Source organism: Trachinotus anak, unplaced genomic scaffold (genome assembly GCF_046630095.1).
Source record: "Trachinotus anak isolate AG129_WGS33_773 ecotype Australia unplaced genomic scaffold, CSIRO_AGI_Tana_v1 ptg000021l, whole genome shotgun sequence".
Lineage (NCBI taxonomy): Eukaryota > Metazoa > Chordata > Actinopteri > Carangiformes > Carangidae > Trachinotus > Trachinotus anak.
This window is the reverse complement of record NW_027273872.1, coordinates 7,854,295-7,882,024: the sequence shown is the minus strand read 5'-3', so window position 1 is coordinate 7,882,024 and position 27,730 is coordinate 7,854,295. Positions and strand designations below refer to the sequence as shown.

At 38.5% G+C, this 27,730-nt stretch overlaps 2 protein-coding genes across 2 annotated transcripts; both read right to left on the bottom strand.

Moving 5' to 3' along the window:
* Positions 1–584: 584 nt before the first annotated feature.
* bbs7 (Bardet-Biedl syndrome 7) lies at positions 585–7,912 on the bottom strand. The gene is made up of 19 exons (XM_071457896.1): positions 7,414–7,912; positions 6,862–6,927; positions 6,655–6,717; positions 6,374–6,549; positions 6,080–6,266; positions 5,922–5,994; positions 5,716–5,823; positions 5,342–5,472; positions 4,904–4,988; positions 4,551–4,653; positions 4,217–4,409; positions 4,015–4,089; positions 3,845–3,913; positions 3,431–3,570; positions 2,658–2,822; positions 2,326–2,435; positions 2,122–2,225; positions 1,182–1,305; positions 585–1,067 (listed from the first exon to the last, which is right to left on the bottom strand). The coding sequence occupies exons 1-19, from the start codon at positions 7,447–7,449 to the stop codon at positions 934–936; spliced, it is 2,142 nt and encodes a 713-aa protein (XP_071313997.1). The 5' UTR covers positions 7,450–7,912; the 3' UTR covers positions 585–933.
* Positions 7,913–8,334: 422 nt separating this feature from the next.
* Positions 8,335–15,664, bottom strand: tmem33 (transmembrane protein 33). The gene is made up of 8 exons (XM_071458006.1): positions 15,590–15,664; positions 13,735–13,802; positions 12,749–12,843; positions 12,437–12,624; positions 11,220–11,287; positions 10,774–10,907; positions 10,308–10,391; positions 8,335–9,418 (listed from the first exon to the last, which is right to left on the bottom strand). Exons 2-8 carry the CDS (start codon positions 13,780–13,782, stop codon positions 9,289–9,291), a joined length of 747 nt encoding a protein of 248 aa, XP_071314107.1. The 5' UTR covers positions 13,783–13,802; positions 15,590–15,664; the 3' UTR covers positions 8,335–9,288.
* Positions 15,665–27,730: the final 12,066 nt, after the last annotated feature.

The following is a 27,730-nucleotide window of genomic DNA, read 5'->3' as shown; positions in this document are numbered from 1 at the left end:
TTGCAACAACACACTGTAGAAAGTCCAGCATTCACAATTCTAATAAGTAAAAGTACAGACATCAATATATACTTGGTAAATGTGCTCATTTTGCAGAATGACTAATTTCACAATAATGTATATTTTCTTGTAAATCACGTACTGCATGATGCATCACTGTCTATCAAATTCTTCTGTCTATCGCATATTTGTATGAGAAAAGATGATCGGCTGATTAAGAGAAAATGAAAGGAATTTATTCAGTTAGTTGGTAGTATATGTTTTTGGGGACTAGCTGGTGTGAACTCTCTTTTTTGTGCTTTGTATTGCTTTTTTGTCTTACAAGAAAATAGCTTTTGTTTTTGTTGCAGAACATTGACTGGGTGTGTTGTTTGTTATTATTTGTGCTGTTGCTGAGTTGGTGGGGGTGGGGAAAATCTACAGAAATCTATGGTACAGATGAATAAGTAATACATATCAGGCCCTGGAAATTCAGACCAGTAACAACCTCCTGAATGATGAATTTTACAATGGTTATAAATAAGATATAATTTTGATTTTAAGAGGGGTAATTGACAATCTTATGATAAAAAACAAAGCAAAACAAAACAACACATCACATGCTTTTATATGGTTTACACTTGGTAACTAAAATTTCAAACCTCAACCCAAGCAGCTAATAGAAAGAAAAACCTGCACCATCCTGGTAACCTTCTAGAGGTTTATTAATCACCACCTTTGTTTTTAGATGCTATCAAAAAACATCAATATTTAAACATTGTACATGATAGTTAGGACAAACAGTATCTAAATGACAGTAGGACAACATGACATTGTGACACTTGTATCAACTATCATAAAACAGAATCTTTGTATTTACAATACAAAAATAGCACAAATAAAGACCCTCAAAGACAAGTAAATAAATAAATCTATCCTCTCAACTGGATGACATCACGCCTCATTGAAAAAGTCTAACAGAGAATTTAAGTCATAATTATCGAGTATCTCCAGTAACGAGGACACCTTGGTTTTCACATTCTGGCCTTTGAACTTGAATTTGTCAATGAAGAGATCTGTGATCATTCCTACAGGAAAGAAAAAAAAATAAAATAAAATGTTACCATCACAACCATTAAGCTAATACTTAAAGGCTCTGGATGAGAGAGTTGGAGAAAGTTAAAAGTGACTAGATACCGTACCATAAAGCCTCTCAAGGTGCGCTGGCTGCTTTTTGTACTCCTCGAGGAGATTAGCAGACTCATCCAGGATGTTGCGATACTCTGGGATGAGGAAGTCAGCATTGCCCTCATGAACCTGAAGCTCCTGCCAAAAAGAGAAGTGGTGGTGAGGTAAGTCAAACATAACATAAGCAATGAAGCAGTGATGATTTAGCTGTATGTGATCACATTAAAGGTTTCATATTTTCCACTTCTCCAATGTTTCATTATTAATTTTTTGACATTCAGAAGAACATACAATTGTGGTTTTAAGTACCAAAAATCATCACAATATAGTTTTACATCTCCTCTCTCCCACTTCTCAACAACAGGGCATTTTGCATAGGTCTTTGAGCTTTTATTCTGATTAGCTGACTGTTTTCTGAGTGATGCACAGCCAGCCCAACCACAGGTAACAGATCGTAGCCTACTACCGTAGCTTGATAAAACTTACCAGTAAATGTAAATGGCAATGGTCAGTTAGTGCTGAAATTAGCTGAACAGACAATCAAATTCTGACTAAATTACTCGGGTATTATATAAATATAAACCTTAGCCACTGATCTCTAATGTTACTTTCCTTGGAAAGACTGCGCAATTATATAATGGCTTCCTGACACGTCCTCTAGCTGGCAAACTCAGGAACAGACTGACCACTCTCTGCAATATGGGACCTTAAAACGACTTTTTGTCTAGTTTGAACACACACCATCCTCAATATATTTAGAATTAGCATGTAGTATTGATTTAGGACACATGGATTAATTCTCACTCTGAGTGCCTGACCCGATGTTTATTTAAGTTTGTCTAGTTATTTGCAGAAAAAAGAAACACCAGACTCACAGAGGATAGCACCAGGTGCTGTTTAAGTCTTTCTGTACATTTCAGCTTTTGGTACATTTAAAATTGAACCAATGCTTACTTTAAGAGCATCAATAAGCTGAACCTTTCTGGCCAGCAACAACTGGTACTCCAGCTTTGGATGGATCATTTTAAGGGTGTGGCTCACAGAGTCATCGTTGATATCTGGAAGATAAATAATCAAACAAAAGGCAATTTGAGCAAGATTTAATACTATTGATCAATGAGTGAAACAAACACTGAAATACATTAACAATTCACCAACCATATGAAATGTTGAGATTGATTTTCCTCTTGGTAGCTTCTTTAGAAAGGACATCACTTAGTATGGAGATGGTTGAGATGTTGTCTGACCTGAAGTGACCCTCTCCTTTGCTAAAATTACAAATACAGAAAAGGCATGTTTGGTCCAAGTAAATATAACACAAGTCACCACTGAACATTTTAAAGGAACTGTGGAAACATTATGTAAAATATAAATAAAACATTTTAAGACTCAGGGCAGGATAAGAAATGTTATAACCGCTTGTCAGTTATCTCATTCTTTCTACACCTTTACTGTGTATGCAATGCTTTCTACTGTGTGCTTGTGTTTACCAGTAGTTGGCTTCAAGCTGTGTGCCAAGGAAAGTGTTATGGAAATAAAAAGTGATGCTGTCTCCTGCTGGTGTTTTCTCAGGCACTTCTGGCAAACAGAAGACAACCCAGGAGTGGATCTCTGCAAAACTGAACTGTCCCACCAGACTGAGCCTATTCATTGGCCTGTTAGACAGACAGAGGTAGAGACAGAGGGAAGTAAGAGATAGACAAAAATTTTTTGTAACGTCAAAATCAGGAGTAAAAAAACTTAAAGATAACTTATATGACACTACTACGGCATTGTTATGTTAAATGATTAAACAAACAAAACAAAACAAAAAACGCAACCTGTTGGCATTCATTATTAAAGGACTCTTTGAAATAGTCCAGGGTTTGGTGTGAGACCTTTAAAAGTTTTAGCTTCTTTAATGAAATGTTATGATTCAAATACTATTTTTAGTATAACATCATGCAATATATTAGTTTTGTTTGTTATAATTAATGATCTTGTGGCTCTTAATTCAGACTTATCCATCATTCCAGCAACTTGATAATCAGACCAAATTACCATTTCATGTCACTTCACTCATAAATCAACAAATCAGTGATGTGGGAAGTGTTTGAAAAGTCTGGAACCTGATTCACAGCATCAAACTATCCAAACCTTTGCACTGGAGTTTTGAAAAACACAAGAATGACAACTTCAAGGTATGATTAGATTACCTAATTCTAGTCTTCATCTAATTGATTTGTATCTTCACTCCATCAGACAGTTAAGTTGCGGTCTTTACCTGTCTTGGTCTATGCTGTGTGTGCGCTGGTGGAGGGACAGAGGTTTGACCTGGTACTGGCGGACCTGGCAGGTCTTGGGTTGCAGTCTGGGGGTAATGTAGGCCTGCAGGGTGCCATATTGTCCCTCAATGGACCTCACCTATGAAAACAGATTATTATAGACGAAACACATTATCTTTTCACAGTACATCCTACCACGAATAATGGAAGCAAGTCAACTAAAGGCAATTAAATATGCAGCATCTACATGAAAGTTTCTGATGTGATTATGGGTAAAGTGGTGGTGCAACTATCATAATACACAGCTGAGTACTGTCTGTCTCCTCAAGCACTCGTAATGACACAAAAAGATGGCCCACTATGACATATGCATTATTAAAAGTGAGGCCCTGAAGTTTTTATGCACTTGTTACCTTGAGCTCAAGTCTGGTGGTGTTAGCCTGACATCTGTAGGTGGCCAGGAGGAAGTTCCCATTCGGCTGCTGCAAACAGGGGATGAGAGTGAAGCCTCCGGCAGCAGCAGGTTTGAGACTTTACTGTATTTGCACAGTGTGTTTGTTCTGTGTAGAAAGAGTCAGCTCACCTCTGAGTCACATTCACTGAAACTGACAACAGCTGAGTTTTTGTCCACATCCAGCAGGTCTATGGGGACATCACTCTGCATAGGAGATTCAACTTTAAGTTAATCTTACATTTTGCATGTTTACATCTGCAACATTGGCTTTAAGTCTTTAAGTTTACCTGTCACCAGGGATCGTAACAATAGGGACTTATTGCTTGTTTACCTGGAGCAGCAGATTGTCGATGGCAGTCTGCACCTCTAGTGTGAGGCTGTAGCTGGCATCATCCTGACAGAGATTGAACTTGTCATTAATGCTGAAGACGGGTACAGCAGAGACGGCTGTGCTCGACTGAGAGGTCTGCTGGTATTGCTCTCGTCCCTGCAAGACTTTGACCTGCAGCTGCTCCAGCTCTGCCCTGAAAATGAACCATATACTGACCTGAGGAATGGATTTGTTTTGAAATGTTTTCCTTAACTATTGCATATATAGAAAGTCAAACACATGACAGGAACAAGAGCATACTGTATAGTTGAAGGAAGAGGTTTTTTGATGATACCTGAGTGCTTCTACTTTAGACTGGGTCTCTTTACTCATCCTGACCTCGTCTCCGGGACCGGCCTCAGCCTTCTGGGGCTCAGTGGTCAAACCAGTCACCCATCCTGGAGGAGGCCATGGCAGTTACTCAGAATATGCTGTGTATGTCAATTACTTCGTATTTTAACATTAACTGCTGGGTTTTAAGTAACACATACTACATATCAGACAGTCCAAGAAATTGTCTCTCAATCAAGAATGGAGTCATGCAGATAGACAGACAGTTGGACAGGCAGGACAACAGACACATATTCTTCTCTGAGAGAAATCTGGAAACAGTAAGCATATTGTTTTGAATTTATTTTTTTGCCTAACCTGTGTAAGTGGCAGTTAAGACCTCATCATAAGATTCTTTCCCCACGCAGCCACCCTGGATGGAAGTCACGCTCTCTGATAGTATCTGAAGGGAAGAAACCATGGCTGTCAGTGAGTGAGGGCTTTGATCAATATATTTCATGTAATACTGAAAAAGACAATGGACTTGTTCTGTATCTGGTACTAGGAAAGTACTGCACAGATATACACACTTGTTTTTTCTGCTGTTAAGCTAAACAGCAGGTATGCTACTGCACGCTATCTACAGCTGTATGATACTGAAAAAATCTGAAGCTGTAATAAAAGTTGTGATCTCAATGGATGGAGAGTTATTAATAGTAGTATTAGTAATTTTTGGAAAAATTCAAATTATTGGAATGAAAAACTGGAGTCAGTGAACATTTCAGTTTTGATTAAATGTGCCAGGCATAAACCTACATGATCAAAACGTAATGTGGGCTCACTGGAGCTGTCGAAACCATAAACCTCTACCGTCCCATCATCTCTGCCCACCAGAATGTCATTCACTCCGTCTCCAATAATGTCATAAGTGTCAATGCAGAGAATTCCTGATGGGGACAGGAAAAGAGTAACAGTGCTGTGAAAGGTTGAGTCAAAATAATAAAGAATAAGAAAACATACTGGTCTACGCTGTATGAGAATGCTTGGACACATCATGGTTTACCCATATCCTGCAATTTAATTTCAATTTCACATATGCTGTGGAAGATGGTTGGCATTAATGTAACACAGATTTATATCTCATTAGCAAAAACATGCAGCCCTCTGGTATGGTCCCATTAACAACATACCTCCTTTCTTTTTGTCGTTGTCAATCTCCCATTTGGTTGCGGCTGAGCACTCACCGATCTGAACCAATCCTATTTTACCATCTGTAGTTCCATAGAGGATTTCCTCTCCTGTAGAGAAATCACTGACATCATGTTGGATCTGCTCTGTATAAAGCAATCTTATGTTTTAACTTTCTGATACACAGCACACAGAGAAGTTCACTTGCCTCCATCTTTGTTGTACAATTCCAAGACAGATGGAGGGCCAGGGACTTCAATCTCATAGGCAAGCTCAGATCCCTACAGAATAAAACAACACGTCAAAAATAAGTCTCTGATTGTTTGAGGTAGAACAATCAGAACAGCAAATATAAGCTTGGTTTACCTGCAAGACTCTGAGAACCCGATCTTGACAAGCCAAGACTGGGACAAGGCGAGTCAGGTTCTCTGAGGACAAACATGTGATATCATTGATTTTGTCTCCAGAGAGATAGTAGTCCTGATCCTTGCAGTCACAGTAGTGGTTATAGATGTAACTTGCACAAACAAAAAGGTCAGCGCCTGAGACATGCCTGGAAAAGAGGGAACCAACAACAATCAGTGACGTAAAAATCACACAGCTCTGCACAAGTCAATCAAGCAGTGTAAGTAGGTAGAAATGGGCAGAGGCAGCTCATACATGGCATTAATGGTCTCAGTGAGGTTGGCTTCAAAGGTGAGGAACTGTTTGCCTTTCTTGGTGAATCCTCGGACCTGGGAACCTGAACAAACAAAGATCTTCTCCTGTGGAGTTCCCACAGCTCCTCCAAGGTCCATTCTGGCTATTTTCTGCCCTGGAAGTGTTTTAAAAACTGGCTGAAATAGAGAGTGAATTTTTTGCCATTAGAAATGGAAATACAACACTTTAAGATCCAACTCACTGTACAATTACGAAAGAAAAATCTTAACCAAGATACACACCACTGCTTCGCCCTTCTTCATCCCAAAACATGTCAATATACCATCATGATCACCAATAGCAACCTAAAAGAAAGAGACATCAATCAAACACCATTAGGCTGTATATTAAAGAGCTGAAAAAAAACAAAAACAAAGCAAACACATCACTAACTTTAATAAGTTGAGGTTAGTAGTTAGGCGCTGGTATTGCTCTGACATTAATTATACCTTTTGGGTTGCCTTTTTTCCCAATGCTGGGAGAAGCCTCATAGTTTTCTGAGAGGTCACGCCAACCTGTGAGTAGAAAGAAGATCATGTATTAAAACAGAGGGAAAGGAAAACTTACTGCACAGAGGAGGAAAGTGACATGAATTTATTTAGGGCCGAGGTCATTTTACTGTTTTGGATTACAATTAAAAGATAAAAGAATCAAACCAATTCAGTGATGTAAGATAAAATGAATAATAAATAGGAGATTAAAACTGGAGGAAAAAACAAATAAATAAAATAAATAAATAAAATCTGGAAAGGCTGTCCGTTAAAAGTGTGCTTTATGAAGGAATTTAAAAGATGTCACTGTCAATAGACATTTGGCTGAGAGAAAAAAAAAGCTTTAGCAAAAATTAATACAATATAAGAACATTAAAAAATTACATGCTTACAAACAAACACAAGATCAACAGAATACTAGTAACAGAGTCATTTCAAATGATCAAAAATCAGTTTCTCCTGAAAGACCAACATAAACCTGATCCAACTGCAGACTTAACTTCTTGTTACCTGAATATAATCAATTCGATTTAGGTGGAGCTCCATCTTCTTTCTCAACTGGGTATCTTATCTTAGAGGGAGAGGAAAGTCTGGTGCAAATCTTCCAAGTAAGTTATACGTCTATAAATCTGCAGGGATCCTTAGCTGTAGTCCACCATAGCCGTATGACATACACAACTTGTCGCTAAAATTTCCGTCCGAATTACAAGACAATAATGATAGTGGAGAGAGACTGGGATTATCGACAGCAAGGGGATTAGCTCGTCGTGCTAACGTTAGCTAGCAAGCTAATTGGCTAACACGATTTATCCGCACGCCAACTGTCTACTTTGAAAGGAAGAAAAAGATCGTTTAAAAAATTACCGAAATAAAAAACACCTGAATCAAACCGACTCCACTATATGTCGTAAAGTAGCATCGAAACCTCATTAAACGCGAGTATTATGACCAACTGTCAATGCAGCGCTTGCTTGAGTCCCAGGTAAACGCAGTTGCCCGTTGCTAAAGGCAACGCGTGAGCCGCAACAAGCTATCACACCATTGGATGTGACTGAATGACAAAAGTTGAAACTGTGGCCTGATTGGTTGATTCGTTCCCCATAAATACACCTTGATTTTTCCCGTTTTGTAGTGATGCTCAGTATCGTTTCATTTAATATTCCTTAGTGCATGTTTGTTGTAATATGCACCAGGTACCCTACAACGCATTTTTGGAAAGAAAAAATAAACTGTATAGTTATATCCGTTGGTGAGGCCCGTTAAATGGACCTGTAAATTGATCTTGAGTAGATTGTTATAATAGTTGTAAGCAAGGAAATTGTTGTGTGTCCATGAAAAGCAGATGCTGTGGTACATATCCCTTTCAAATTAGTTCACAATTATGCCATCAACAACTACAGTAATCACAACAAAAATAAGCACAAAAACACATCACTTTCATATTTTATTGTTTTAATTAAGAGATCATTTTATTCTTGTCATAAAAATGTGGTTTGTTTGTAGGCAAATAAACACATTTAACATGGCAGAAAAAAAATAATAATAATAATAGCATGCAGTAAGCAGGAAACCTACACGAGCAACAAAGAAATGAACAAAGCAAATTCAAAACAGTTTTCAAACTGAGAAACAAGGCCAGAATGCATTCATAAGCATGACATGCATTGTGCAATTCGTTTCAAACTGAAAAATGGCTGGTACCATAAAATATTCTATAAAATACAGCAGGTATCTTGTTTCTCAATTCAACACCCATTTTGACATCATAGCTACATAGATTTTACATGTTGTTAAATGATGGCAATGGTAGAATACATTTAAAGTTAGGCATTCAGACAACTTAGAACATCAGATGCTTTGCGCATTAAAAAAGAAATTAGACTAGGTAGAAACTGCAAACAAACCTCATCTCCATCCATTCAAGCACATGATTATTTAAAAAAGAACAATTTTAATAATGTATAAGAACATTTTCATTTAAGTTACTAATCTCAGAATGTTAATGTTTCATCACAGAATAAGCAATTTTCATGAATAAATAAGGACATAAAGGAGAGTACAACAACAGCCGATAACAGCCGAACACAGTTGATGTTTACTGTGCTCCTTTCAGTGAACGAAACAAAGTGAGGGGTGTCCACTGCTTGAATGAGGTCACATTAGGAACATGGGAAAAGAAATATCACCATGAGACTTCAGTGCATTACTGGCTGCTCTTCAACTGTACTCAAATATACAGAGAAGTTGGAGCACAGGCTGTAAAGCTGACATTCAGAAAACAGTTCCTTCTGTTGATGGCATTGTCTGTCCCCATCAGAGTTTAAGTCACATCCTAAATGGTGGAAAAACATAATATAAAGAAAACAAAACTTTTACATAGTGTGATCAGACCCCCGTGGGGGCGAGGCGGCTGATGAAGGCGATACTGCTGAGGCACATCCTCCTGAAGAAGGCAGGACAGGCAGGTTTCATGATGAAGTGTTCCAGAAGAATTCGCAGCTCTGTGAACAAGGTGCTGAGGTGGAGAGAAGACATGTTTAATACTCAACTCTCACAGCCAAGTAAAGTTCATCTTACATTTGTCATTTGTTATATCAGGTAAAATCACTTAATCGAGACATCTAGTGCATTTCATTTCAAATGAAATTACATTTCAGTAAAAAGACATTTTTGCCTGTTTTTTCAAGAACAAATTAAATTGTATTTGTTTTGGAATACTATTTAGTTTGCTATCAATTTGGGGGGAAAAATGATAACCTGTAGCACACTGTTTAATTTAAAGTCAAGCCTGATTTCAATAATCTGGCAGATGTCCTTGATCCAATAAATAATTTTGGTGACATTATCTACTTGTTTTTTCTCATCCTTTTGAATTATTGGGTTCATATGCCAGAGTATTTCCCCTGTCATGCACAACATATGCAGTAAAGGCTGACCAATATTGGATTTTACAGTTCAAAAATACACAATGCACTCTCATGTGCTGGTGACACAGTTTCTGATATACCTCAAGCATGTCTGGCATACTAAAATTTCCTGTTAACTTTTTGGTCAATATATGCTGATACAGCTCTACTTTGTCTGAGATGAGCTGATGTTGACTGATAATATCAGTGCTGCCAAATTATTGGTTCCCACGTGTGTGACATTTCTATTCTATTTTAACATACCTTTCCTTTTGGTGTTTTAATTTATTTTTGATTTGCTATACAATAATTTTAAACTTTTCTGTGTCAAATGATGAATGTCTCAGTGTAGCAGCAGTGAAAGAAACAAAATTATTTCAAAAGTTTTAGATGTTCTTCAAACTGCTTGGGCTGACCTTGCAATCATGACTGTCTTGTTGTATATTATCATTTACATGATAATATTTTGTGATAATATTGTATCATTAAACATCTTACCGGCAATATGGGTTTCTTCTGGATGTGTAGCGGAGAGTGAGGAATCGGTAGTAAATGAAAGGCAGCAGCAAGCTTCCTTGGCCACTGTTGACAAGGTAACATGAATAAAACAAAGCTGACACTACACAATTGTGAATTGTTCAATATTTCAATAAAAAAATAAACAAGAATAATAAACTCAAACCATATTTGTTGTGCATTTTTTGAAATGTTGTAAATAAATATATTGTAAATAATAAATACTAATAAATACTAATCAGCAGTAATCATGTGATGTAGTCATTTCAACATGGAATCTCAGGAATGTGGGATCCATGCCACAAAGAACTGAGGGAGTTATGAGAACAAAGGGAGGTCCTACACAGTGTTAGTAATAATAAAGAGCTTGGTGAGTGTATAGGTAGATAAAGGATCTGCAATGTCTCCTGACAATAAACAACTTTTGACTTCAGTCATGAGCGAATACCTGAAGAGCATGAAAACAGTGGCTGGCATCAAGAAGATCTCATTGCAGGCAATGAACTTCAGGATGTTCTGCTGATTAGCTGTTAGTTTATCCAGGAGGTTTCTGATGAACATCAGGCTGCTGGGGCCCATGGACTGCAAAGAAAGATAACAACACAACAAAAGCTGTTGTTAAGTTTTCAGTGAGGCGCAGAGTTTACAAGAAATACTGATACAGAGAAGTAAATGTAAAATCACATTATCAATCATCAGTTTTTATTAGATTTTTTGGTTGAGTTTGGGTCCCTGAGCAATAGCTGGTTGATGGAGTAGATAATTAAAACACCATTTGGCTGGTGGTAATGCCCCACCTTGGTGTTAAATAATATTCTGCAAATGGCTTTCTGTCAGACATTTTAATAAATAAACATTAAAAGTTGCAGCAGGTGACTGCTGCTTCATACTCACATCAAGGACTTTCTTTGTATAGGTAGTTGCATGAAGCAAGGAGAAGAGGAAGACTGGGAAGATACTCACTGGATGCAGGTGTTAAAGATCAAAATGAAATGACAGCACAAACCTCCCACAGTTCAATCTGATTACTAGAGCATGATGATATGTTTTAACGGTCAAAATCATGGGATTTTGTGATACTTAAGCATTTACTATATGGTGAATCCTCACAAAACCCTGAATGCAATACATCATGCACTGTCTTGTTATATTAATGGGAACCAGTAAATGTATGGAATGTACCCATGTTATCAAAGTCAGTGCATTTTCATGCACTTCAGTGACCAGGTTTCTCAGAGAAATCAGCTTATGGTAATTGGACACATTTACAGATCACTAACTGTATTACTCCCCCTCTAATTTATTCTGGAAGCACGTCTCACTAATTTTGGCTGTATAGTAATAGAAGAGGCTGCTTCCTGACCTTTTTTTGGCTGACAAATAGTCAAATGTCCAGAGATGGAAAGTGATTTATTTTACACTTATACAGGCCGCTTTGTGTTAGTCTCAGTTTTAGTTGGACTTTGGACAGACTTACTCTAAATACACTACTTTGGCTGCAATGTACACTTAGCCAGTTACCTATATACATGGCAAAGACATTGGTGTTCTTCAGGAAAAATCTACCTTGGAAAATCAGGTTTCACTAATCCCCTACTCCCCTAAACTAGGTTTCTCATTTACATGACAGTTGAAAATCAGCTCACTGAATAAATGTAACTGTGACATGGTTACTTAAGTGCTTGTAAATGCAGTCCAAGAGGACAGAAGAGAAACCTTAGACAGTCTAGGGGAAAAAAAGAATCACAACAAGCACAATAGAAATTTACGGGAAAATTAGCATTAAATTAGAAAGAAAAAATGCTCAAATTTGAAGAGAACCTTAGAATTAAATATACAATTTTTTAAAATGACAAAATACTTCCACAAACTACTGCAATTTAGCATTGTAGCTGCATCTGAGGCAATAAAGTAGCACATCTATTATTTAAAGGAACATAACCATGCAGTCCAATCAGAACTCAACTTAAAACATCATCAACTCAATGGAAACCTCACAAAAAGCTGTCTTGTATTCAGTATGCTTTCGCTATTTTAACCAAATATGGAGAATTACTGTCAACAGCACTATACATTTATCTTTTTCTGTATATTTCAAGGTGAAAGGATACTTGTGATGGGGTAGGAGTTGACCAGGATGAGTGAGTAGAGCAGGTAATGGCAGCTGTCCTCTTGAAGAGCCTGGGCCAGGAAAGCTCTGCTCAGCTGGAAGCGTGGAAGCCTTTGATGCAAGCGTAGAGCACTGGTGAGGGCGTTCGCTAACAAGGCTCTCTGATAGAAGTTTGCTGCTGCATATGGTCTGAAAAACATGAGCAATGACAAATATTATATCTACTCAGGCTGACAGAAAGGAGAATGAGGTGAAGGCAGTGCAGTGATGTTAGTTGTCAGTATGTTAACAAAGAGCCACTGAGTGCACTCACCCCAAAATTGGTAAAATAAACATTATGGAGCAGTAGACAGTGAAGAGCCGTGACAGCCACATTGCAGTTTCCAGCTTGTTGGTCATTAAAAATTGCTGTGGAGGAAAGAGGAAAAAAAATTAAGCTTAAGAGATTCAGGCATCTAAAAGTAGAAAGGAAATATTATAAATGTGACATAACAACATGTGTGAAGGATGTACAGTGTTAACTGTGATCCAGACAAAGAGCTGGGTCATTTCTATAAGCTGGTACGATGCGCTGTTTTAGAATTTGGGCATTTGAAATGACAGGATGAGCCTGGTCTGCTTTCTCATGTATACTGAAAACTGAATCACTGACGGTTCACTGTGGTTCTCTCAGCATAAACTAGCCAAATTAAAAAACAACTTAATTCAATCTCACAGTTAATTTTACCACCGGTTCATCAGAAGTCAGGTCATAAGATGCTGCTGTACCTCATCAAAGAACCTGCTGCCTCAGATGACATCACCAAAGTACGGCTATTCGACATAAACTGACAGTTTGAGGAATGAAAAAAAGGTTGTAAATGTACCAATATTTAAAATTCATATAATCAAAACATACCTCAGCTTCATTTAACAACTGTGACCTGTTGCTGTGCAAGAGGCAGATTAAAAACAGCATAGTCAAAAATCAATGAAGCAGAGGCCAAATACCCTGACTTTTACGATGTGCAAAGCTCCAAAAACACTGGTAGCTACAGTTTCAGTGATACAACTTAATTGTGTGTTGTTAAGTCTTTTCCACACCCACAACCACAGCCCCTTATTTGCAATGCAGGCTTTCTGTTAAAAAATCTCAAGCCATTACTTTATTAAACTTTAGAAAGCCACAGAGGACACTATACAACTTTTTTTCTGAGAAGAGTAGTACTGCTTGTGATGAGTATCTTTAACTGTAGGATCAGTAGATTGCACCCTAAAGGTGAGAAACAGCAGCAAGGAGTTTTCAGACAGCCATCTTACCACAGGCCCCGGCTGCGGAGGAGGGCTTTGTTGGTTGGTGTCAGCCATCTCTGGGAATGTGGGTCTTTCTGTAAAAAATAAACAGTCACATTATGAAGCATATAAACAGGAGTTAGCTAAATGCTTGTTAGGTTCAGTACTATCAAAAACATTCCACCAGTCTCTTTCATTGGACAGTTTTTAGATTCTGACTTCTGACATCTCTGGTATTGCTGATAATAATTAAACAGAGATAATAAAGCAATAAGTGATCAATTTGTGATTAATGAGCAACAAGTTTGATGATGAATTGATAGTTTAGATAAGGGGACAGCAATTAGGTTAGGCAATTTTTTTAGTATGGACAACTACTAGTTTGCTTAAAGATATTAACTAACTTGAGCAAACCAGGAAGAAATGGCATTAAAGATTTTTTTTCCTTTTGAAGAGTTTTTTGTCTTTATTGCAAAATATGCAGAACAGTCATTACAACAACATAAGGATAGTAATCAGGAAATACGTGTCAAAAACTCCCGATACAACAATTATTGCTTTTTACCTGAATAAAATGACAAAGGTACATTGAAAAAAAAGCCACAATAGAGACACTGAATAACAAAAATAACACAAAGTGAAAAGAAAGAAAAAAGGCCAGAAGTGTGATTTGATGCCATCAAGAATGAATCTAGTTTATAATGGCATATCACTATGTTGCAATCTAAATATAATATCTCATGCGTTTTATAGCATTTCTGTTTTCTGAGGTTTTACAGAGGTGAGACACACATCCATATCTTCTGAGCTTTTTCTTGAGGGACCTATCTTATGAATAACGACCTAAAGAGTGGTGTAAAGATTTACAATGAAGTGAATTTTTTACTTCTTAATGCAGTAGTTGTACAAATTACAACATCCTCAATTTCTATAATAATATGACTGAGTAGTTTTCCAAACAAGTGAATTTCTGAATCATGACAACACTACACAGAAAGAGCAACACAGTCACTGATCTAATAGAATATTAGCTATGACCATCATTTCAGGTTTTCTGCGGGTTCCCCAAGTTATGTGTAAAACTCTCTAAGAACACATAAACTGCAATTTAGTTCCTGTTTCATGCTCATACTGCTCAAAACATGAATGAAAGTTTGATGGGATACCAGTAGCAGCTATATGGCCTGCAATAGAAGTGAGTGTTTGCTACGGGTCTGATGGTGCTGACCGGATTTTACAGCTTCCTGCAGCTCAATCAATTGTCACCATAATCCCACTTCCAGGTTTCACGGATGTAGCATCTCCAAACGGCCATAGCTGCGGCCAACCAACACTTAAGACTAACATTGCTCCCTAGGAGAAATTATATTACACTTTTGTCAGTTACATGTATGACTGTTGAAAACCTTTCACAGGACAATTAATTGTCTGGTTTTTGACACTTGCGGATTCAATTTGCTCTGTTTGAATGGGAAGATATAAGAACATTAGCTCACCTAGCCTTCGCTAATTTTGGTAAATTAAAGATTAACATTAGTTTAAAGGCAATGGGATAACCTAACGCCCTTCCAGTGGTATGAGTTGATCAGTCCAGACTATATACCAGTGAAGTCCTCTCTATATATTTTTATGTATATCATGGATACTAACGTTAACAGCTAACGTTAGTAGCAGGTGGGTCTAGAATATTCTGTTACCATCGTTACTAGCATGCAAGCTAACGTTAGCTACCTAGCCTCTCGCCATGTCGTTATTTTCTTAACGTAGCTGTTTCGGCTGTTTAAAGAGGCCCGTACAGACTTGATACTCCTACTTGATAATACATACTATATATGTGTAATACATATATATATATGTAAGAGTAATAAAACGAATATCTTACCAGGGTAAGAGCGTCGAAGTGTTCCTTTGCGTGCCGGGCAACTGACAGGCTGTTGCTCAGCTGACCTTCTGGAGCGAGAAGAGAGGTACATATCGCGAGAATTTAGGTAGTATATCACAGGCAACACTTCCCTCTAGCGGACAAAAAAATGAACTGCAAGGCCTGCTCATCGTTACCCAAAATATATATGACATGTAGGGCGCCTGCACAACATCATAATGATACAAAATATTGTTTTTTCAACAGGACTACAACATGACATTAGACAATAAAGTTAGACATTTAAAATTAAATTTAAAAAAATCAACTGAAAACAATACAACAAACAATAAAAACATTTCAAAACAAAACATTGCATTTGGTGATAGACCTTTGATTTTAGAAAGCAACACCTGTGCAATACCTCTATGTTGCCAAACTATCTATTGTACTTATAAGTTCCTCCCTGATGGTATTCAGTTTTGTAAGAACATGATGATGACTAAATGTACTGCATACACATAGCCTAGTGTACATTAAAAGCTACAGTATGTACTGTCGCCTAGATAAAGTAACTTCTTACTTGTGCACTATTTATTCCAGCACTTTTTGCACTCTCATTAACCCTTGTACTACTTAAAACTCATATACGGTTTACAGTCTGACCTGTATATAGACTCTGTATGTTGTTGTATATTTGTTGTTTATGTTGGCTACGTATGTATGATGGTACTTCACTGTGCATCTTCCTGCATACCGTTCTCGGGAATGTAGTTAAGTTTAGTTTCTTTATTTAAACTGGTGAAAAACACAATTCAAACACACAATAGACCAAATCATTTCCACATAAAACAATTACAAGAGCCTTTCAGAAACATCTGAGTATAATGTCCTGAAGCCTTCAAATGAAATACTTTTAATGATAATGTCTCCTGTGACTCCTTCCATCTGTAAAGAACGAGTCACAGCTTGAGTTTGAACATGTGGTATTTAATTAACAGTTTGGTATTAGTTTTAACAGACAGTCAAGTTAAGTCTCACTTTTAGATAATCTTATCTCCTGATCTTAGACTTGGTTTTCTCATCCCTCTGTGCTTATAATATTTTATTTCCTAAAATTGCAGTGTAGCAGAGGGGGAGAAAAACTTCTGAAATGTTACTCAGGCTTTGCTTTTGCTGACAAATTGCTGACATTTCCCCCTTTTATATGCAACAGGGTTAGGAAAATTGAAGGTTGAGGTCCAGAATATGTGATGGACAACAGCATGCGGTAGGAAAATTGACAGAAACTGGGCGTTTCTTGCAGAGAACAGCAGACCACGTCTCCATTAGCTTCACCCCGTTTCCAGACATCAATAAAGTCGATGCTATTGTAGAGATTCACGGTGTGTTGTGGGCATCTCGTCTGAACAGCCACAGCCGCATAGTGCGCCTGCGCCAAGGACAACGCCCACAATTCTCGTGCAGAAAACGACTCTCTGACTCCTTTTTTTTTTAAAGTTTTTTAAAACTTATAGGCTTTCTCACAGTCGAAGAATGTTATTAAGCTTCCAGGTGTTTTCAGTGTCGATTTGAAATAGCAGATGTGTCGAGTATTTACGCCTGTGCTCCTGTTTTCGTTCAAATGATCCTCTGCTTTATTCAACTTGTTATTTGGCAAAGTACCACAAGAGGGCGCAGTTGGCCAGAGGATCATGTCGCTGCAGGTTGGCCTATTGCCTGCGTTAGATAATTATTTTACCTTTAAGTGCACCTTATTTGGTCCCAACATGTTTTAAAATCTTACATCTGACTGCTGCTGTGGCGCATATATCCGCAGATTATTGGCACGGGTGTCGCAGGGTGATGTGTTTGCTGCAGATGCCATTTGAAAATATAGGCAGTGTAAGCACTGTAGAATCTAATTATTTCTTTGCAAAACCTAATTAGGCATTAAAAAAGGTTAACGCCAGCGCCTGAAACGTTTTTGTTTAATAATCCCATTACTGACGGCTCATCATGTATAAAATGGTGCAGGAGGACACTAAGTTTCCACTTGTTAAAGGGAATCTCTGAGAAATAGTCGCAGATTTTTTGACACTATCTGCAATGGGAAATTAGGGCTTGTAATTAAGCTGCGGAGACTCAGCACAGCACAGAGTAAGTAAGGCTGCAGCGTCCTGCCTCGCATGCATTTTCTATGTTTAATTGATGATTCTGCCTGCTGCAAAAAAAAAAGTTGTCACTATTTTCTGTTGTTGTTTTTTTCTTCTTCTTTTCTTTACTGTGTCGTTTCATTTGCTGGGCTCGACAGAACTTTCCCAAACCGTAGCGAACAGTCAGAATAGAGCTTGATGATTTTTTTAAGCGTCAGCTCCTCTCGGACCATTACCAGTCACCAGAGAGATCAAGGTGAGAATTTAAATGAGACAACATTTTCTGCCCGACTTTTAATTTAGCCGGGCTCCTGAGGAGGAGCTGAGCGATGCTCTGGTGCCTTTTCAGAGAGAAATATCCCCTGCACTGCTAAATTAGAAATATAGAGGCTTTTACAGGAATATGAAAGGGATGCTGAAGCCAAATGAAAAGAGTCACCGTGTTGCTGCTGAGTGCCAGAACCACAGAGCGTTCTGGTGACGGGGCTTTAAAGGATCAGCTCATACTCATGTTGAAATACCGTTTATCTTAAAATACAGTTTGTAGCCTCTTGGAAATGAAACGATTTGACAGAAATATATTTCTATATATATATATATTCTTTTTTTTTTTTTTTTTTACCGTATAGCTTATAAGTAGTATGAATATCTTTTCATGCCAGAGTCGATCCGTTTAATAAAGCAAATGAGAGAAACCATCTCGTTTTCATCTTCTTCCAGCAAAACCGAGCATTTTATGAGAGTTTCTGCTCCTCTGTGCATCACTCAAGCTCTACAGCAAACACTGCTTAGTACAGCCTAAACGACAGGCTGTCACATATCTACCTAAAACCACAAAAATTAACAGCATATTAACTGTTTATTTTATAATAACAGGCTACTTAAAAAAGAAATAATATCAGAGTATATTAGATTATACTGAACGGGTAATATGGACTTCTACTGTTGAAGTTGAAAATTTTACTAAACTCGATAATAATAAATATATTATTATTAGCCTACCCATGATTATTATTATTATTATTACCTATTATTATTGATAAGTTCTCAGCGCTGCTATCACTACTATAACCTACCTATAACAATAGTCCTAATAACAGCAGTAATATTTTTCCCTCTGATGTAAAACGACCCTTCGCTTCTCACTTTCTGACGTTTCTGACGGTGTAAACAGAAAGGTTTTCATCCTGAGCGCACTTTATTCCGCCTCTAATCCCTTTCTGTAAAGCTTCTGCGTCAACAGTTTTCAAAAAGAGAAAGAGAAGTGAGCGAGAGACCAAAGCCAGAGCCCTCTAAAAGAAAGAAACCGTCGTGTATAATGGAGTGAAAGCGCCTGTGATGGCTGTGTACCCAAGTGTCTGGCTCTATTCGGCCAAAACAAACAGGGTGTGGAAGGGGATGGAAATCGGGACAAGCGAGGAAGACGACGGGAAGAAAGAGTCGGTTTGATAGTGTGGAAAAGAGGGACACGGTGGATTTCCCTCAAACTGGTTAAAGAAACAATAAAGCGAGTTATCAACAGACTTCTTGTGCCTTTTATCTCTTTGTTGCCTGGTGTAAGAAGGCGTTTCACATGAGCCGCAAACCCGCTCAAGATTATTTCATGATGGGCGGCTGCGTGAATCATTTAGAGCGGGTAAAAAGGTCTTTAGACACTTTCATATATTCTTATTGTTTTTTTTGGGACTTGAATAAAAAAAATGAAATCAAAGCTGCTCTTTTCTGACAATGTGGGAATATATAAAACCTATTTTAACCCTGGACTTCGTGTGAATGTTCTTCAGCTGATGCTGATCAGTAGAAGCAACTTTTGCATGAATGTTTCTGCCCTTTTGTGAAAAAAAACAACTATTTGCAAAACAGATAAAAGTCTTTGAAATTCCTCTTAAAAATATTATTTAGTTTCCTATCAAATAACATAACTATTATTTTCACAGAAGGGAGGCCAAGGCTCTGATTAGCTTTCTGCACAAACCAATCAACTTTTTCTTTCTTTCTTTCTTTCTTTCTTTCTTTTCTTTTCTTTCTTTTCTTTTTTTTTCTTTTTGCAGATTTAACAGTTTTATTTATTTATTTATTTATATATTTTTACTAGGTTGATGTCTGCCATACATTTTGCAGGAACGAGAAAAAACAGGCTGTTGCTCCTGACAGGAATCTGTCTGTGAGGTTAAAGTTATAAACATGGTCGTATCCATTATATTTCTGCACGGAGCAGTTTGATCTGTTACATGTATATACTGTAATGTAACTGTTGTATGGATGGTGCTATGTATGTTTGTCAAATCAGGTTTTGTGTGGCAGTAAGTTTGAGACCAGGATACATTTCCAGAAAGGGACAGCAAAGTGTATTTTAATATTTATACATCCAATATTTTCCAAAATCTTTTGAGAGGCTTACTTGCTCCTCTTATACGATTGATCCCTGTAACATGTAAAACACTCAATAACAATATTCAACATGCAGACTCTTTTCTGTGCTACTCCACTCTATTTGACCGTCTTGTGGGAGACTGACACCGCGAGTTGTTCTCCCTTGATTTGAGGAAAACATGGCATTATTTGGGGAGATAGTTGCAGAGGTGGTTGACGGTTTGATTCTCTAACATGGCTGTTAACATGGCTGTTATAGTCATGCAGTCACCAGATTCAGGCAGGTTGTACTCTTGGCCTCTCAGCATGCAGGTCATCCATTTTATAGCAAAGGCTCCAGTTCATATTTATAGACTTACAGACAGCTTTATATAAACCCTCTCATTCTCTTCTTCTTTGTTTTGATTGATGTAATTATCACAGGAGTGATCACAGGACAAAGGAAATGATCTTCCTGCATGTTTTGGAATCTAAAGAGTTGGATCTTAATACAATTACCTTCTCTTAACAGGAGAAGTGCACAAACATGGTATTGTTATTTTGAATGCATTGTCAGAGGAGCAGTCTTGTTTATTTTGAAATGGGAAAGGAAAGATTTTGATAATGTTTTCATTTCAAAATTATAGTGAATAAATAATACTCTAAAAAACATCTAATCACTCTAATGTTCTAATGTTGGTCTTAGTCTGTATTTAATACTTGTTTATTTAATGTTTGGTGATAAAGAAAAAAGAAACACTACTATAATGCTATAAAGCACGGAGGGAATCTGATGCCCAGATCAAACCCTAAGCCAAAAACCACTGACAGAAAGCAAAGGGGATCCACCAGAAAGCTGACTTTTCCCTTTTTGGAGTAAAGCTATGTTTGTTTCTGGGTTGAATGGGGGCCTATAATGGAACTGATGGCATCAGGATTGTCACCACAAATGGTCTGGGCGTTTTGCAAGGCTGTTTGACAGAGCCTATTATGTCATTGGTCACGTCCCTCCACTCCTTGCTCGCTTGGGTTTGAATGGGAGTGAATTAATCAAATGGTTTGAGAGAGATCAGCCAACTTAATGCACTTTGTGTCAAGGTCTACAGCGATCTGAGACCCCCAGCCTCCTGCTACCTGCACTTCCATCTGAACAAACAAGCAGTAACCAGACTGAAAACACAATCATATTCCTGAGGACATTTAATGTGGCACTAAAACTGAACTGACTGTGACCTTTTATGCCATGGATCTTGAAAAATATCTTATATCACTAATATATTAATTATCACTTAAACATTTGTAGTGTTTCAAAAGTAAGTTTACAGTGAAAATACCCCATATAATTTCAGTATATTGATTTTAAATGTAGGTAATATCATAAGCCATTATTGTACTTTTTCATAAGGGTACATCTGTGATATTATGTGTTTGTCGTGAGATTCTGCAGAGGACTGAGAGGACATAGAAGCAGCATAAAATGTTTTGATTCTCTGTCTGAGGACAGAGATATAATAGGATCTTTATCTATTAAAGGTTGATGTTTTACTTATGCATGAACAAATTTTATCTATTCAAGAAATGGATGAATTTGTTATGGTGAGGTTTTGCAACTGAGGATTTAGAGTTTTGGATGACTACTGCTAAAGAAACATAGCCACATCTATGATTAGATGTCATTCATAATTTGGATAATTTGTGTGGATAGTCCAACACACAGACACACACACACACATAAATATATATATAAAAATATATAAATATATAAAAACAAAAAACACAGCCACGATCATATTTGTTTTCCAGGATGGAAAATCGCCCAACTGGTCCAAAATCAGGCGCTGTAAACTTATTGCTTTATCAAACACAATCAAAATGTGAATTAATCAAAGCACTCTGCGTTAGAGTAAGTATGCATGAGCATTGTTTGGCTGTAATGGATGGCTTTAAAATTTGACGTTATTATTTCCCGTCATTTCTGGAAACAAATTGAACATTTATTGCATATATATTAAAAATTATACAGTCGTCGAGAGAGGCTGATGTCTCTTTTATTGAGGCGCACCGAGAGGTGAGGTCTCACCGGATCAATTTCCCTGTCTTGTTACTCCCGCAAGAGGATGTTTGGAAAATGCCTGCACCGCTAAATTGATTCAGAAACGAATTCATAACTTGGGGGGTTTAAGCAATTTTGTGGCGACCAGTTTTTATCTTTTCTTTTGTTTCATGTTTTGATTGCTTTAAGTATCCAAACAAAGTTTGGTACCATTCTGCTTCTCACTGAGACCGGTTTATTCTCAGTTCTGCGGCAGTTAGTCCACGTTGGCCTATTTTTCATTCTTTGTAAAAAATGCATTTAATACACTGGGTTTTGGGTGGCTTCACAAACATAGCCATTAAGCAGTCACAATGCTTTTATTGTGCACTTGATCTCAAAATAGAGGCTGGTCTGACTGCAGGATCCAGACGAACCTATGGAAAAGGCCTTGTCTTTGTCTGTCTGTACGGAGATGAATGGCCCGTGTCAACCAGATGATTAGTTTGCACTATTAAATTGTCAAAAAGGAAGGATTTTTCCCTAATAGTGCCTTTTCGTGAAGAATTATGGAATTCAGAGTTGTTTGCGACTGCCGGGGAACTTGCAGGGCTTCGCAGGGGCCAGGGCGAAGGTCAGACAGAGTTCTCAGCGCTGCGTCCAGTGTGGCACCGCAGTCAGAGGGGATGTGGAGACAGATGTAGGCCTATTTCCTACAGGATGAGAAGATTCATTTCTACAGTATACCAGAAGAAAGATATCCACGCAGTGATAGGGCGATTCAACAAGCTGGAGTAGGTTTACCCATGATCCCCTGGGATTCACAAAATGCGTAAAATTCGTGCGTAAATGCGCAACAAGAGCGCCCCCTTTAAATCACTTAGCTGTAGGGAAGACTCAAAGCCAAAGCCAAGCATACGAAGCAACGCATGAAATGATCAACAAATGGGCTATATTTCAGTGACACAAATCAAAGTTAGACAGGGCTTGAGATGGTTTTATTTCATCTTAATATAACGGCAAACGCCTAAAATGTGCGCGGTAAAGCGGCAGATATGTCCGAACACATGAGCTGTCTTTCTACATGTCATGACTGTCCTGCTCCATCCAGGAAACCCCCTTCCATTCTGCTCAACCTCTATTCTAGTGCCAACGTTTTGTGTTAAATGTTAACAACTTGGCCCGATCCATTTAATCACCAACAACAAATCTGTGTTGACTCTAACACTCGCCTTCATTGTGCCCATTATGCGCCTGCCCTCAGTTGAAGATTTATGTATTTTTGATATTAAATTCCTTCTGTCATCAAGACTGCTCTCTTGTTGACTTTTCTTGACCTGTCGACCTCGTTCCCCAAACTTTCCCATATTTAACGCGGGACACACAGCCTCCCTCCCACCCAGCTTCTTCTGCTCCACCGCAGCTGAATGCTCTGTGGCTCCTTTTGTTGGCATGTGCTGTTTGCACTGTTCTTGAACTTCAGTGAGCTGCCCTGTCCCCATCCTGTACTTTGAACCCTGCGGAACTATCTTCCCCCGAAAATAACGACTTATTGTTCACAAAGCCATGAAGTCAGTTCTCTAAATTTTGCAGACTCCTTCATTTGTTGGAAAGCAGAGGGATGTCGGGAAAGCCAGAGCATCACAATTTGGCCAATGTGATGAATTATGAGGTGTTCCTTCATGCCCCCTAAGCTGAGGCTTTCACATCAGCACTATACAATCTTCACTTGATTTCTGCGCTTCAGTCACACTGCATTCATCCTCTGTTGACGCAGAATGACGGATGCCCATATACCTTTGCCATATATGACGTCCATGTCGCCTATACAAGCCTCCCTCTGGCTGCCCAGCTTGCTAATTAGTTAAACAAACGCTCATACTAATGATCCCACTGGCCTGGTGAGCTCTAGGGTTTTTGTTCGCTGACTTTGCCCCAGCTTCTCCTGCTGGAAACTTGGCCCCGCTGACCTGAGCTATCATGGCGCTGTGGAGACGGCTGGACCGCCCTGTCCGGAGTCCAACCCCCCAGGGGCCAAAGGGCAGCGTCCAAGGCCCGGGAATGCCACCACCAGCTGCTTGCGGTGACACCATTTACAAAAGGGGCTTGGTGAGCAATCCTTCTATGGGTTGTCAGTGTTGTGACAGTGCTGGCCTGACATTTATTTACTCTCTCATAGGACCAAAAAATGGATGTTTGGTCTAAGCACTGAGCCACGTTTAGTTTGCTTCCAATTCCTCTGAGCTGCTGTTACTGTAAATCAAAAACTGGTAACACTTATAACAGGGCACTCCTTAGAAAGGCTTTGACAGTTACAGCTGATGGGTTTTTAATAGTTGATAAAACTTAATGCTTTGTATATCACTTATAAGACATTAATGAGGACAACTTTTGGGTTGTCAAGCTGGGAAAACTACATTTGACTGGTTGGATTATTGGGACCAGAATCTATTTATTAACCTTATTAACACTTTCAGTTGCAAACTTGACAGTAAAACCTTCTATTAATGACCTATTAATATTTACATCAGGCAGGGAACCCATGAACATTTATTGATTAAGATAATTATTTATAAATACATCATTTCCTAATAGAATGCAGAAACAAACTGACAACCCCAAATTTGTTCGTATTATTGGCTCATTATACCGTATCTATAAAGCATTATTATTCATTAAGAAAGACGTCAGTTATAACCTTTACGTTTTGCCGAGAGAGTGCTTTATTAGAAAGTGGTACCATATTTATTTTACTTTCTAATGAACCCAAGTCTGTAGTTATGAAAGTCAGTGTTGTTTTATGTTGTTAATAAAAGGGTTTTAATCACCATGTCTGATAATCTGAACTAAATTTAGGATCATCTGCACCCAAAATCCAATTATTAACCTCTTATAACAGTTACAACTACAAACCATCTATTAATGATTTGTTAACGTTATATATATGTGTTATATATTATAACTGCAGACTCGATGGCTTCTTAGAAAGTGAGAAATTCACAAGTATTTAAGAATGTATTATCAACATTTATAACAGCATAAACAGGGTAAACAGGGCGTGTGTGCTGAGTATAGCTCCAGATTATAATTCAATCCAATATTAAATAAAGTCAATATATCATTATTCCATTAGTGCTTTAGGTAAACTGTGGTAGCCTAAAGAGCGGTGATAATTAAAGTCAATTTGGGGGCCACAGGTTTGAGGTTGGTGCCTTTATTATGGAAACTATCCTGGGTTTATGTTCTGCTCTTCCTAAATTCAAACGTTTTTCTTTCTCCGCGGCGCGCACTGCGGTTAACACTGGCCCATTACACGTTGTCATTTGTGGCTCTTGGTGTTATTTGGACAATGTTTGGCCATTTACCCGGCCTGTGTCTGCGCGCTCCAAGGAGGTCTCGACAGAAATTGATACTAATTGCGGGGACTGTACACTGCTGGCTGGTGGAGCGCCTGCAGGCAGTTGGAGGACCTGCTTGTCACCGCCTAATTGACAAGGGCTTGTCTGTCCTGGGAGCAGCTGGTCCTAAGCACTGGCGCACAATCGCAATCTTGACACGGCCTCCACTCGCCTGAAGGAGTTTTGAGGGGAAACGCCGTTAAAGGGAGATTTATTGAATCTCCCTTTGGGTGACGCTGTATTAAGTACGCAATATAGGCTTATTTCCGCGGGTGCAAAAGGGAGCCACACTCCCGGTATTAATAACAGAAGGTGCCAATTAGGCCAGACAGGTGACATTTCTAGTGACATTATGAATCACTGCAAACAAGACAATCGCGGGTAAATAAAAGCTGCGAGCGGCGCTGGTCGGAAATCGGTTTGAAGGAATAGTTATTTTACTTTTCGCGGCTACATGACACACAATGAGCCTATATGCGCAAATCGGATGAATGCAGGGGGATGTGTCGCACCAGCCATTCAGCTGCACAGGCGAGAACACAAATAACATCAGCCCTCACAGTAAAATAATCAATTCATTATTCTGGCCCGTTTCTATTAGCCCATGCCTTTATAGCTGAATGCATCAAGAGGGGGAAAAAAAAAGCCAAGCAAGTATTGTTTTCGTCTGCAAGTGGAAAAGGTTTTCCTCCACTTTCCCACTGCCTGTAAAGAAATGCTGCTTTTCTGGCCCTTTTGAACTGAAAATCGTGATTTTTTCCCCTGGTGTTCTCCGGACGCGCTCCTTTCTTCCTGAGGAACAATGACAACACTGGAGCACCCCGCCGGTGCGCCACAGTTGGGGATCCCCCGGATTGTTTTGGACATCTTTGGATTTCATCAATCAAAATGACTGCAGTTTTCCATAAAAATGCTGAATTTGGTCCTGGAACCGAGCGGGCAAGGTAGAAAATACGAGGCTGTCTTTCTCGATGATAAATGGCCATCCTTTGATTGAGCAAATAGAGAGATACGTGCCACAGGACTGAGAAACAGGCGAAGATTGTTGAGAGGGGACTCGTGGTCTTGCATCAGATCATCAGAAATGAATCGACCAGAAACATTAGACTGAAAAACCAACTGCATTTTCCCAAAAACCGAGGAAATGTGTGAGACTTGAGAGCAAGGTGAACCTTCTGTGGACACGTCTATAATTATGTAAAACCCATACGGAAAAGTCCCGACCTCACTTCTCTTGCTTGGCTACTATTAGCTGAATAATTAGTATTTGTCTGCTTTCTTTTTAATTATCAACAGTAACAGCAAGAGCATGAAGGCACCTTCTCAACTGACAGATATGAGATTGAGCTACTGGTGCCAGATATCATCCCAGTAATACTGGTCTTTCTTACCAGGTTACTGGATGTAACAAACCAGATTAGGACCCATAAACATATAGGAGTCTTTGGCCCTGGACTGCTGGAAGCTGATCCACTAGCCCTGCACGTCTTCTCACCAATAAACCCCTGTTAACATGGAAATACCACATCCCATTGACCGAAACCCAATTAACCGGCATCTAGCAGCAGCTCTGGTTGGACCAGACCTGGAATGAAATTTAAACAAATTACAAAGTAAAACTTTTAATTTCCTGAAAAGCAATTATGATTTAATGGCCATGCAGACGCCTCTCAAGGTGTCCTCTCTAACTGGCCTTAATGCTGCAGCTAATTATCCAATATTGACATTTTGTCCCGCCTCAGGTCAGTGGGTCAACAATTGGAGATTAATGGCACCGGAAGGAGGTTATAGCACAAGAAAACAAGGAAAATTCATTGTTTTATTACAACAATAGCAATATAATGCAATATATTTGGAGTTTGTTCGTGGGTTTAGCAGGTTTTAATGTCATTCACAGTGTCTCTGCAGCCTATAGAGATGTTTCGATTATGATGTTCAAAATATCCAATATCATATTAATACAACATTTATACAGGATTAAAACAAGGCTTTATAGTCTGCACTTGGTCATGAGTGGTGACCTTAAGAGTTTTAGGCCTTTTTGCTCCTTTTTATCACCACAATTAGGCTTTATTTCTTTTCTCCTATTATACTTTTTATCCTCCTCCTCTTCCTCCTTTTTTCTCAAAGACATAGCAGAGTTGACTGGCTTGTCGTGCTTGAAGAATTGTTTAATTTCAGGGCCCCGGCGTTTCCTGAGGTGAGGTCTGCATTGGCTGCTAATAGAGATCTAATTGATGGGCCG

Bases quoted from the DNA above. Each gene is read 5' to 3' on its own strand.
- tmem33 (XM_071458006.1), bottom strand. From the start codon at position 13,782: ATGGCTGACACCAACCAACAAAGCCCTCCTCCGCAGCCGGGGCCTGTG. The intron at 12,844-13,734 runs GTAAGATGGCTG...TTTCCTCCACAG, and splicing joins CTCCGCAGCCGGGGCCTGTG to CAATTTTTAATGACCAACAA. The intron at 12,625-12,748 runs GTGAGTGCACTC...CATGTTTTTCAG, and splicing joins TTTATTTTACCAATTTTGGG to ACCATATGCAGCAGCAAACT.
- bbs7 (XM_071457896.1), bottom strand. From the start codon at position 7,449: ATGGAGCTCCACCTAAATCGAATTGATTATATTCAG. The intron at 5,473-5,715 runs GTATGTTGTTAA...TGTCCCCATCAG, and splicing joins CAACGACAAAAAGAAAGGAG to GAATTCTCTGCATTGACACT. The intron at 2,823-3,430 runs GTAAAGACCGCA...TCTGTCTAACAG, and splicing joins CACAGCATAGACCAAGACAG to GCCAATGAATAGGCTCAGTC.